Source organism: Streptopelia decaocto, assembly GCF_964273445.1.
Source record: "Streptopelia decaocto genome assembly, chromosome: 4".
Lineage (NCBI taxonomy): Eukaryota > Metazoa > Chordata > Aves > Columbiformes > Columbidae > Streptopelia > Streptopelia decaocto.
The window spans coordinates 23,178,681-23,191,793 of NC_138658.1; the positions used below are offsets into that span (position 1 = coordinate 23,178,681).

Consider the following 13,113-nt stretch of genomic DNA (forward strand, 5'->3'; position numbering starts at 1 on the left):
GACCATAAGACATTAATTCAAATCACCTGAGCATAGCTGAGCACAGCTCGATTCCCAAAAATAGTTAAAAACACCCCAAAACTGCTTTACCTTGATGCCGAGCTTCCCCAGGCTCCATGCTTGTCTGTCAGAATGTTGATAATTTTCTGTATTAGTTGAGTTGCGGTCACCTGGTCTCGGTACTTAGCTGCCATTATCAAATGATGACACATTTTTTCTTCTTCCCGTTTGTCTGCAGAATACTGGGCACACAGTGACTAGGAAGAAAATAAAGACTTTATTACTTCGCATTTTAATTACACCATCCAAAGAAACTTTAAGCACTTCATAATTAATTACTTACACAAAACCCTCGAGAAATAAGAATTAACCCCATTTGACAGGTTTGTGAACTGACGCACTGTGCAGCTGCCCACAGCAAACCCGTCCAGAAAGCCAAGCAGAGGATCCTGGTTTGTCATGAATTCTTTAACTATACAGCGTGCACACACTTAAGATTTAGCAAACACCAACACGTTAGTGGCTTAATTGCATAATAAAACATATAGGCACAACCACTTTTATAAGAAAATAAGGGAACAGTATTATAAAATTATGAGGCAAGTTTCGGAATAATGAATGCCAGCTAGCTGACTGCTCCACTCCCATGACTCTCCATTAGACTCGAGTGGCCAACTGTTTGCTGTTACTTGTATAAATAACTATAAAATCTAAGGAGAAAATCTGCACACATTCAGAGAGAAGACTAAAGGCATATGAAGATTGGATCGATCTTGACCAGATGGCTTCTTAAAGTTGAGCACATTTGCAGGCCAGCATGGGAAAGACAATCACTACTCGTGTTGTATGAACAGCTTCTGTTTGCTGAGGTACTCAAAACCAAGTACTAGCAAATAAGAGCTGAAAGTCACACTTACAAACAGAACTCAAAACTACGAAAGAGTCTTTGTTACAACATTCTGTTATCATTTTGGGTTTTGTCGATCTTCTGAAAATTTTTGGTTAATACAGAGCTCAAAAAATGGGCAACAAATTTAGATCACCCCATCATGAAACAACTGTACATGTAGACCCACAACAAATCCAAACACTGGTAGAAACAATAAAGGCTTTTCCCCACTTCAGCACTCCCTGTTTCTAATTTCAGTTTTCATCTGGCAATTCCACAGGTCGCATATGCCAGAGAAAGCATTTCAGCCTTTGTCAATGATTGGATTATTCTATGATCTAGTTAGTAGAATGGACACAAATGTCTGCCTAACAACAAAAAAATTTGCTTTTTCTTTGTGAAGGACAGCTGATGCAGACGCTACTAAAACTATATCTTAGAGCTTAGATAACAGCCTTTTATGTTTAAAACAGTAGCCATGCTTATATATAAGTCCGTATGTACAAGCATTAGAAAACTGTTGCAAATAAAAATATGCAGGCTAGGAATGTTATTTATTTCTGTGTATATACAAATATATATGTCAAATAAAGTGAGAGAAAGGAAGGAATATGGGAAAAAAACCCCACAAATAAAACAAAATTTGGGTTGTGTAGATTTTCATAGACATTAGATAACAAAAATGTACCAACAGATGAATAAATTTTTAAGAACTACTTTAACATATTTACACGTTTCCTCATATTTTTTCCCACACCTTAGAGCAACGCTCACCTGACCAGAACCAGAAAGAGTGAAAAATGAGCGGCTGACTTCCTAGCTCAATGAGACATCAAAAATTGGCTTTTGTACTCCTACATGAAGCAGCCTGCTACCCCTCTGCACAAAAATATACAATGGCTAAATCATAACCAACTCTAAACAAGATTTTTCTAGCTGTTTTTAAATACAGCTGTCTTTTCTAACACATTAATCTGTTTTGCACCCATGATGATTCCAAGTTCTTTTCAGCATTATGTAGATGTAAGCTGTTATTTTTAAGTTGCTTGAAAGGGCAGAATTTTAAAACCAAGTGTAAGCTAAGGTAAGCTAAGTAGTAAACTGTTTTAAAGTGCTCTTTAATGGATCCTCCTTTACAATTTGAACAGCAACTTTTCATATCTGACATAAAATCCATAGATATAAATCACATTAGAGGGTTATTCTTTCCCCATTATCAATCTCTGTCTCTTTATGGAACATTAAAGTCACATTTGACCTTAAAACATGATAAAATGGAAATCAAACTGGAATGTTTTGTAAAAGATACAATGAACTTGTACCTCTTTAAAAAAAAAGTCTCTTCTTGATGTGATTTTGAACACATCATTCATTAAACATCGATGAAGATTTTCAAAGTGTAGCTGTGACATTCAAATGAAGGAAAAAATGGTATTTTATTGTCCTGACAACTTCCATGAACACAGAATCAGCCTGCTACAAAACGAAAATGTACAGTACTCCACTTTTCAGCAAATTCAGCACTTAATATGAATAGAAATTTAAAATTACTCACCAAAACTAAGAGACTCCCACCTGCAACAATCCTATAAATTACTGCATCACTCCAGGAGGGACTCTGAACTATAACACGCTCCTTACAATATATATTTGTCAAACAAGGACAGAAAGAAAGCCACAGTTCTGCCAAATATCTGGCACATCTATATTTGCCAACATTAAGAAAGTTTTACAAGAATAAAAACAATAAACCACTTCTTGATCATACAGGTGACTTTTCAGTGGTTCCTACCCATGATATATGCCAAACATTCAGCAAAAGAGGAGCTATTTCTCCCCCTTCTTCTCTGCAATAATTATTAATGCAGGAGTGAAAAAGACTAGCTCCACCAAAAGAAACTGAAAGAGACCCATCCCAAAGTAGCCGCTCACCACTAAACTGTTCTGAAAGCCATAAAAGTCTCCATTTTTCTATTGAAATTTTTCCGTTTCCAGATGCCTTCAGGTTCACCTGATCCACTCCTTCTAGAGATGCAATACTGAGATATAGAGTGGTACACATTGATACTTCACACTAAATCCCAATACTTCCATTTATGTGAAATTTATTTTTACAGTTTTATTTCTTCTTTATTGTTTGATCTCTTGCACTTGCAATATGCACCCTGTCATGCTCAAATATGGTTTTACAATTAGACATACAGATGCACACAAACAAATTTGTCAAACCTTCCTTCCACTACTGCTTTGGACTATATAATCTTTATTATCAGTTTGGGCACATATGCAATGGAATTATAATCACAGAAGTACTGCAATCACGCTCATGATAAAACAAAATATTTTGAAAGAAGAAAAATGTGTTTTCATATAGACACTCCAGGGTTTATCTACAATAAATGTTAAATTCAGTGGCTGCTGAAGTTTTACAAAGGGTAAGTATTAAGTAGAGAGCAGCACAAAGCAAAGACACTTGTTCTTTACCCCTTCATCCAGAATGGAACGGAAACCTTCTCCTATTTGATGTTATCACAGAGCAGAACAGAGGTTTCTCCTCTCTCCTGTTCCCTGCTTAGACAAGACCGCAGGCTATTTGGACATGAAAGTTACCTGAACATTGAATTTTAAGGAACAGTAATTCTAAACGGGCATAAGGTCATCCAAAAGGTAAGTTATAGGTATGAAAATACAATATATTACATATGCAGGAAAGGTTCCAGAAATACTACTGCAAAATATTGACAAGGTGAATAGTCTATTCTGCCTGTCTGTATTTCAGTGAGGAGGAGGATTAACCTAGTGTTTTCAGAGTTATCTTCTGTTTGATCTTTACAATAATTTCAAATAAAGCTCAAAGTAAAATATTTCCGTGCACGGTACTATTTGCATGTGCACCTTTGCAATCCCAAAATATAATGCTTTCTACAAACTACAAACAAGTTTAATAGTGTAGGGTTTTTTAAAAGCAATATTGAACATTTTAACTTTTATTCCTTAACTCAGAGATTACTGAATACTTTGACATGCCCCAGTTCCTTTCTCTAATTTGGCTAAAAGCTACTTGCTTTGTGAACAACTTGTCTCAGAGGGTGTCATTTTAGAGGAAAAATCATCCATAAGATAACACATAGTCTTGTCACTAATGCAAATTCCCTACAAATAAGGATACTTTAGTAAATGAAGGAGCTCCTCAGTCCTCTGCTTTCACAGATCTTTGCACTTGACCTCTGACCTGAGGTTTAAAGTCTGGACTAAAAATGCTACCCAGGGAAATCCTACAAAGACTCCTGAATAAGACCTAGAAAAATGAAAGCTTAAAACCTCAACAGCGAACAAAAGTCAACCAATGACAACGTCTGACAGCCACCGTCAATTCTGAAGTGATGCCTCTGTCATCCAACGACTCAAAGTATTGATTTCTCTCAGCATGAAAAAAGCTTAAGCCAATGAAATAGATACAGCATCATCCCCCCGATAATAGCCATCAAGGTTAACACCAGCAGAACACTTATCAAAGTATCTCTTCTATTTCTTCTTGTTTTAATGGACTGAACACAATGCAATGGCTTCTCATCTCTGCAACCTATAGTGTTCCAAACCTCATTTATCCACTTTTCCAGCCTTTTATCTGATTTGAAGATTAAAACAAATCTGCATCTAAATCAAATGTTTGTAATACAAATGTGGAGGTGGGGGGAAGTGATTTTGTAGTTGGAGATTCCTCAGGGTAAAAAACAAAACAAAACAAAAACAAACCACCACCAACACACACACACACAAAACAAACAACCAACCACACACCACAAAAACACACCACATGCATTTAAAAAAACCACGATGGGTTGAAATATCCACATTTGACTTAGATCACACCAAACACAGACTGGTAAAACTATGGTCATGAGCAGAAAAACAAAAAACAAAACAAAACACGACAGTCCGTTTGGGTTAGTGATAAGAGAGAAAGGCAAGGATCTCAAGAGACATCTGGTTTTAATCTGTGCTCAGCCAACAGCTTTATTTTTTACCTTTAAGTCTTGCAGTATAAAGCTTTAGTAAACTCAACTAAACACTGGGCAAAACACTTTTACCAAGATCGCATCTTTTAAATGAACTCAATTTAGTGAAGTAGGTAAATGAAACAAATAAAAAAAGAATTAAACTGGATATAAAACCAACTGACAGAATAAATAAGGGGTAAATAGCAGAAACGAATAACATCAGATTTATTCCACTGTGTCCATTAGTACTACGGACTTTTTTTTTTATGTTTTCTTTGATGCTTATCTAATTGATATTATTTGGGTTACAGTAGCAGCCTTGGATCAGAATCAAAGACAAAGCTTTGCACAAACAAGTAAAAGCACTTACTCCTCACTAGAAACTGGGATTTGCTATATGTGCCCTACATTTTCCCAATATTCTAACTCTCTAAGCATCACCGCTAGCCATTGTCATCAACAATATCCAGAGACAAATGTTCTTTTTGAACCCAGGAAGCCAGTTCTCACTGTACATATGCCCAAATGCTTTACATTCAAAGCAAGCATTAAGACAGGCACTTTTTTGCCTCTCTCTTTTGCAAGTCCAGTTTATGTATGCACTCCCTCCATAATGTTCTTGTTTCAAAACATGCTAAGATCCTAAAAACACTAAGCTTGGGCACTACATTTGAGATCCTTTGGGTCCACATCTTCCAAGTACAAGGCATTTTTCAAGCTAGAAATAATCAAAGCACAATTCCCCTATGCTCTGCAAACAGTAAAGCTCAGCACTCCTGCACAGGTGGCTCTGCGCTCTCAGATTAGATATTAAGCAAAGAAGGAGCCAGGTATGATCTTTTAAGCTATTTCCCAACCACACTGCATCAACCTTATGACATTCAACTGCTTCAACACCACCACGGAGATTAGTACTGCATTCACTAACAAGTAACAAATGAATCAGATCCATGAACGACTTCTGGGACTGATAAACTCACTTATTTTATAACGAACATCTGCTCTGTCCAGGCAAAGGAGACACATACTTGAATAATCTAAGGATTCACTATACATGCTTACTGAGGGCCAAATTTGGGTTACACTGCTCTGATTTTTCATAATTGTTGGATATTTGGTTTTGCAATTTTTTCACATTGCCATTTCTACACAACTTAAATTTTAAAAAGGGAGAAAAATGCCTTTTAATCATGTGAAAATATACAAATAAATCTCAAGGTGGGCGAAATACAGAGACTTCAATTGCTTCAATCAAAGCAAAGCAATATTTGATTGTCACCGTGTCTGTAACCAGTAGCTAAAGATGTGTGAGCAACTTGTACTGCCAGAATAGAAATACAATATTTAGCTAGCGTCCAGAAGTGCAGGGAAGACTGGTCAAGGGAACTGTTCCAATTTTACTTTCAACATTCCCCATCTTTTTTTTCTTCTCTTTTCTCTGCAGGGTCTTTCTCATATTACCCAGCCAAACTTCACCTTTTGTCATTGCTGTTATTACCTTATTCAAGGAACAGCATCAGGACACTTCCTCCCCTCTGTATAATATGAACACCTAGTGGAATTAGGGGAAGTAGTTCGCAGTCACTGCAATGGTGGTACCATCAGCTCAGGAAACGGTTGCCAAATAAGTCTCGCTGTGGCTTTCGATCTGTTGGTCAAGATCTTACAGAAATCTTTGCGTGACTACGAGCCACATGGCACATTTCCAATGAACCTCAACAAACTGAAGGTCTGAAGTGTCCTCATTCACTGTGACCACCACCTTTGCAACTGTCTTGTTTTGCTGTGGCACAGCGAGGACCTCTATCACTTGTAAGATAGGTAAAAAGTAGTCCAGTAGTTCTGGCCCCAGCAGCCAAATAATTACACCCCTAGGATTCAGATTTCCAGACACCCTGCTGCTGGCATAGCTCTTTTTACAACTTACAGCACCAAGACCTGGCACAGGAATGATGCTTGAACAGACTGAGAGTCACATGCAGTTCAGGTGGGCCCCTTTAAACCTTAAATGAAGTCTCTAAGAACAGGGAACACACGCTAGTATTTTTGAACAACAAAATAAAATACTAAGAAGCCCTTAAAGGTACTACACGAACAGCAATTCTTCACAAGCTCTAAACCATTTTTCACAAGAAAGGCAAAATGTACATTTCTGACAGTGGGGAAACAGTAATACCTCAAAACATGGAAAAAACTGAAATAGTCAATGAAATAAAAATAACTAATTTAAAAAAAAAAATGTTTTAATTTGGAAGCATTTTGCTAACCTTCTTCTCCAAAATGAGAAGTCTGAAACTTACAGTAATTCAACATGCAAGAGCACAAAGAATGTAAAAATTTAGTCGGAATGATTCAGATAATAAGCAGATAAACCAAAAGATAATTTGGAACCTTAATACAAAATACCTTGTACCACTTTAATCTGTAAGTATGGCTTCAACCTCTGGCTACAATAAGTGAAAGGTATTTGCATTAATGAAAACTCTTTAACTTCTATAGCTATCAAAGACACACTATAAATACTTAGGTATATTAGTATTTAACACATGACTTACGTTAATTGTCTCAACACCTACCTTATAGAAATGTTTTTATTATCAGATAAGAACTCACATTAATATTATATGTAGACTACAACGCAAAAATAATCAACATGCCTTGGTTGATTTTGTTATTTACTGCTTGATAAACCTGCTACATCACACTCCCTAAATCTCTTTACAAATTTGCAAAATGCATGCAAAGCAAATTAAATTCTAGTCAAAATCTCTACATAAACAGTTTCCAAGATAATGCAAAATTCCAGATTTCCAAGAGACAAAAAGATCAGCCCCTTGAGATATCCCTGCAGTTCAAGGTCTGTGTTTCTGTTGCCAGTTCAACATAGTCCCTCTCAAGTGCTTTTCAGCTTTCCCTGTTCAGTGCCTTGGTTTGAGAACAGAACTCTGATTTTAACCCAGGAGCTTCAGAGTTTATCAAAATACAACAACTCGTGAACAAAGAACAGAGAATTCATATTAATTTGAGTAACGAGACATTTAGGCATAACAGTTTCCTGTCTTGCCATGTCTGGTTGCATGGCAATGACAAGCACATATCCAATAGGCTTCAGTACTTTGAATACCAAGTTGTTTTCAGACCTGATTGGACTCCTTAAGATGTCACTTATGATGCTTAATGCAAAAAACAAACAAACAAACACACAAAAACCAACCAACCAACCCCCAGAAACCAAACCAACCAAACAAAAACAACAAACAAACAAACCCACCCACCCACCACACAAAACAAACCAAAACAGTATCTTGACACTAGGGCACAAAAGAAAACAAACAAAAAAAGGCGTAATGACAACCAAAGCACTTGCACTGCTCATCATTACAGTCACTACCATCGCCTTCCAAGACATACCTAAGTCCTTTAAGATGGCCAGAAATCTTTGAAGATGCATTTTCTAAAAAGTGAATTAACAACAAGAACCTAAAAATGTGAGCAGGAAAAAGGTGGGAGGGAGGAGTGTAAGTATCAGGAGCATCTGAAATATATCTTCTTCCTTGTGTGAAACAGAACAGTAAGGACAATTTGGTTTTCTAGTTGGTAAGACTTTTTAAGGATTGACTCTGCCACTTCCAGTAAAACTTCAGATTAACAGTGAAACCCAGAGGTCTCTAAGTCACTTGGCACCTTCACTGACACAGTGATCATCTGAAGACCAACCTGACTCATCATCTTTTCATGAACTAAGACCATCCCAAAGGGATTGGCTCGATTTTTCCTTATCTAGGTCAAAGAGAAAAATCAGTAGGTGGACTCATTCTGTTAACATTTTTATAAAAGAATCAGATAAACTGGGAAAAAATATTTTAAAAATCTATTATAGTGATTCCCATTTAAAAGCTAATATAGGAAAGTTAAGATGAAAAGTTGGATTGCCACTTTTCTCTCACTGCTTTGCAATGTGAAAGGACCTTGAAGTTCCTGTTAAGAATTCTGATTAGTGTGGTCTTGTTCCCTTTCCTGGAGAGCTGTGTAGGTCTACTCAGAAACAAAAGGTTACCTTTATAAAAGGTTAACGGGAATGTCACCCTTGGGTGTGGCTTTGCAGTTTTCCACCATTTCCCTCCCTGGATCCCAGACAGACTTCAAGTCCCACGTACTACAAAATAAAGATCACTTTAGCAATGTAATTGTGAAATCCTTATTTCAACAGTTACTGTTTCTTTTCAGCCATCACTCATGGAGATATTTATTTCAGCACAGTAACTACATTTTATATTGAGAACAGAGTATTCTCAATGAAAGGCTGAAGCTTTCATTGGAATGAGAAATACTAACTCAGGACAAACTATTACACTAGAAGCAATATTTTGCACAACTTCCTCCTTAATAATATTCCAGTAAGTGGAACAGAGAAATACTCTGTGTGACTAAGAAACATGGATAATATTGAAAACCTTAACTGTAAATGCCTTCAGGCTACACTGCTGAACTTCTCTAAACATCTCAGTAGCTTAATGCATTTGTTTTAATATGTTTTACTTCCCACATCGCACTAAAGTTGATTTTCAGAAGCCACCTTTATGAACATAAAAAAAATAAACCTGCATGAATCAAACTGTGTCACGCCTAAACAAGAAGACTGCATTGACTACAAGATGAGACTATGCATACTACGATTTGAGTAGAAACAAGCTAATGACAAATATATTTATAGCTTATATAGCCAAGAAGCCATAGGTCAAGACAAGTAACTATTTAAACTACAAACTAGATTTTCAATACAGAATTCTGTAGGTCATGTATGCTATGGCTTTAGGCACATCCAAACCTATTTTGGGGCTATGAATAAATCTAACATGAAGATACTCGTTCTGCATTACTTTTATAGAAATACCAGTGTGCAAGTGCTACTTTTATAGAAATATCAGTGTGCAAGTGCTTAGATAAATCCTCCAGATAAAGAGTGAACTTTATTTCCCAAAGCTGAATAGGGTCAAAGTTTCAAAAATAAAATCATTTGGAGGATATACATTTTACTACATTCAGCTACAGACAGTAGTTTAATGGGTCAGTAAAACAAAGCATATTGCAAATACACAAACATATGTGTGGTATGTTTTCATACACGCAGCTGCAGAAGAAGCTGGCTTCACTTCTAAATTTTCATTTCAACCAACAGCCATTATAAAAAAATGGAAATTTTTACAAGTAACACAAATAATAGCATCCTAATTCCTGTATGCACCAGTCTACCCTGGTATGGTAGCTTCAGAACTGAAGAGGTTTCACTTAAAATCCAGCTATAGTCAAGTGGGATGGGCTTTAGCCCAACAACCTGAACTCAGGTCTGTCATAAACACTATTTGCAACTCGAGAGCTTTTGCCAGGAAAAGTCAAACAAGAAAACAACTGAACATGCAGAAACAGATTATAGCAAAATATTTTACGGTTTTGTGACCTCTTTCTTCAATTCCTGTTATAAACAAGCTTCTCACATAAAAACTGTACTTTTGAAAATGAAGTTGTATTTGAGACAATACTCAAGATTACTGCCAAAACATTGTCAAATACATCTGGGTTACAAATGACAATATGTTGGATCAAAAGTTAACACCCACTTAGCAATCAGATGCATATTTCATCCTTAATGAAGGCCTGAAAAGAAGAGCTCACTTTATTCTGCATGTAGGTATCAAAGCAGATCTCACAAAGCAACACAGGCGCATCATCTAAGGATCTTTTTCACATTAAGAAACCTATTAGAAGGAAAACACTAAAAGGTAATTGAATTTCCCTCAGTTATCTTCATCTCTGTCAGCTCCTGCTACAATAACTTACTCTCCAGAGCAGAGATAACTCAATTCTGTCCAGCAAGCATATGTTATGAATCTCCAAAGCTAACTTGTCTAAATCATTCTGGTCTTCTATCAAGGTTGGCTGTGGATATGAACTCTGACAGAAAGCAAACAAATTTATTTTTATCTTTTCAATAATTCACTTCCCTGTGCCTTGATGGAAGAATCTGAAGACATAAATGTTTCCACTAATTCTGGAATTATAAAGACTGCTTGAAAATATTTTATCTGGGAGTTAATGCTATTACAAGCAGTTTGATTCACTAATATGTTTTAACAGAAACAAAAGAGCGTTACAGCAGTTGCAGCTTCCTGTAGGTATAAAAAAACCAAAACTATAATCTCATGCTAAATTTGCCATTTTTTCCAGAATGGTTTTGACATTTACATTTGCACCTTCAATGGAAATGTTAACTGTACAAACAATAATGCCAGAAGTATACTCTAACCTTTTATTTCATCAAAGCTCTTAAAATATCAGTAAGCGCAAATTCTCCACTCATGTGAGCAAACTACTTTGATTTTAAAAGTCATATTTTAGGAAGGTAGAATGACCTATCTAGACCAATGTCACAAAAGTAAAGCAAAATACAAAGCAGCCTAAGGAAGGGTAAATGATAAGAATCAGAAAAGCTACTTATGGAAGGAGAGAATATATTAGATAAGGGTCTGGCCATACTAACATTAACAATACAAATCCTGTCAGTTTGTGATCGTTTCAGGAAGTTCAACATATATGTAAAAAAAAAAGTCCGAAGAATGAATGAATAATGAAGTGACAAAGTTTATTACTGATACTAATCTATTCAGATTTGTGTAATCACAAAGGACCTATGAGGAACTGGAGGGGGGAGCTTGGAAGATGAAGTGATCATGGTAATAAAACAGCACAGGAACTTCAGTGTAGATAAATACAGAAAATAATCTGATTTTAGATATAAAATGATGGACTACAAGTTCACCTTTATCTTCACTCTTTTTTGCAGAAGATGGCATTAATAATGACAGACAGTTCTATGAAAACATCAGCTCAGTCGAGGATAGTCAACAAACATGCATTGTGTATTTATCAATTCCTGGTGTGCCCACATCTGGAATGCTGGGCGCAGTTTTGTGTTTCCATCAGAAAATATGATAGTACTGACAAGCATTTTGGAAGGATTCAGACTTGGAATCACTGCCATAGAAGAAATAACTGTGTAACAGTAGGATTTTTCCAGGCGGGGATAGGTGAATTCTGTAAAATCATGTAGTATAAAGGACCCTTTCTAGTGAGTTTGCCCGAATGGGTTCTACAGATTCTTACAACATTAGATGGAGAGAATCACAGGAAAAAGCAGGCGGAAGACAGGGAGAGAATACGCTGAGAAGATGGTGTGCGAAAGTTTCCCAAGAGCTGGTAAACTCCAGGGACCGGCTGTGTTAGTGAACCTGCAAAACGCGATCAGTTCAGAGTATCACAGGTCTGCTGAATCTGTGCACCACCACTAGCACACTCTAGTACCAGCAGCAGGTTGTATCACTCAGACAACATCCAAGAGACCAATGGCTACTGTACACAAAGAAAGAATACAGGATTGTATATACAGCCCCATGAAGCAAAGGGCCTTCTGCAGGACTTTCTGAACATCATCCTGAAAGCTTCTGGAAAGCCAGTAAAGCCCTTCACTTACACTTGTTGGAGTCAGCCTCCCAACTGCAAGCTCCAGCCATAAGCACATAAGTGATGGCACTGTGTGAAGTTATCAGCTATTAACAGTAACAGCTTAATTCTATTAATTACAAAAGTATAATGAACATAAGGTGTTCCAAGAAATACTTGTCATGACTTGTCATGACCCATGTCTTGCCCTCCAATCTGACTCATTACCAGGGAAAACACATTTTATAATAAAACACAAGAGTGAAACGAGGATATCAGTACCATTTGCAATTAACTCAGTGAAAATCTCAGCAAAAGTCTATGTGGATTCAAAGGCTTCCTGGGGAAATGAGGGAATAAACTCTGAGGGGGTACCAACCACGTGGCCATCATTTCTGGCAAGCAAAAATCAGGAGTCCCCGAACTTCAAATTGCAGAAGGGTGGGAGTGTATGCCAGGAGTGTGTTACTATGTTTGCCCTTTTATTAAGTATCCACTGTTTGAGATAGGATAATAGGCTTGATAACAGACTTATCAATGTGATTAGTCTTGCTCATTCATGTTCCAGCAGGAATTAATCTTCCAAGAACAGACACATAATAAACTACTAGAATGATCTAGAGTATGCAGACACCACTTTAGAACTAAAATAAAAAACAACCGTGAAAGAATAAAACTCATTTGTCCTAGCAAAATTAAGTGAGGAGATAAGCTAAATAATAGATT

The 13,113-nt window shown here is 36.7% G+C and overlaps 1 protein-coding gene across 5 annotated transcripts in view; it reads right to left on the bottom strand.

The window, feature by feature from the left end:
• The window catches only part of LRBA (LPS responsive beige-like anchor protein), a 411,832-nt gene that overhangs the window by 246,439 nt on the left and 152,280 nt on the right, over positions 1-13,113 (bottom strand). For all 5 annotated transcript variants that reach the window (XM_082050428.1, XM_082050426.1, XM_082050427.1 and 2 more), the window contains one exon: positions 91-257. In XM_082050428.1, the coding sequence (XP_081906554.1) occupies positions 91-257 (167 nt within the window). The remainder of the gene's footprint in view (positions 1-90; positions 258-13,113) is intronic.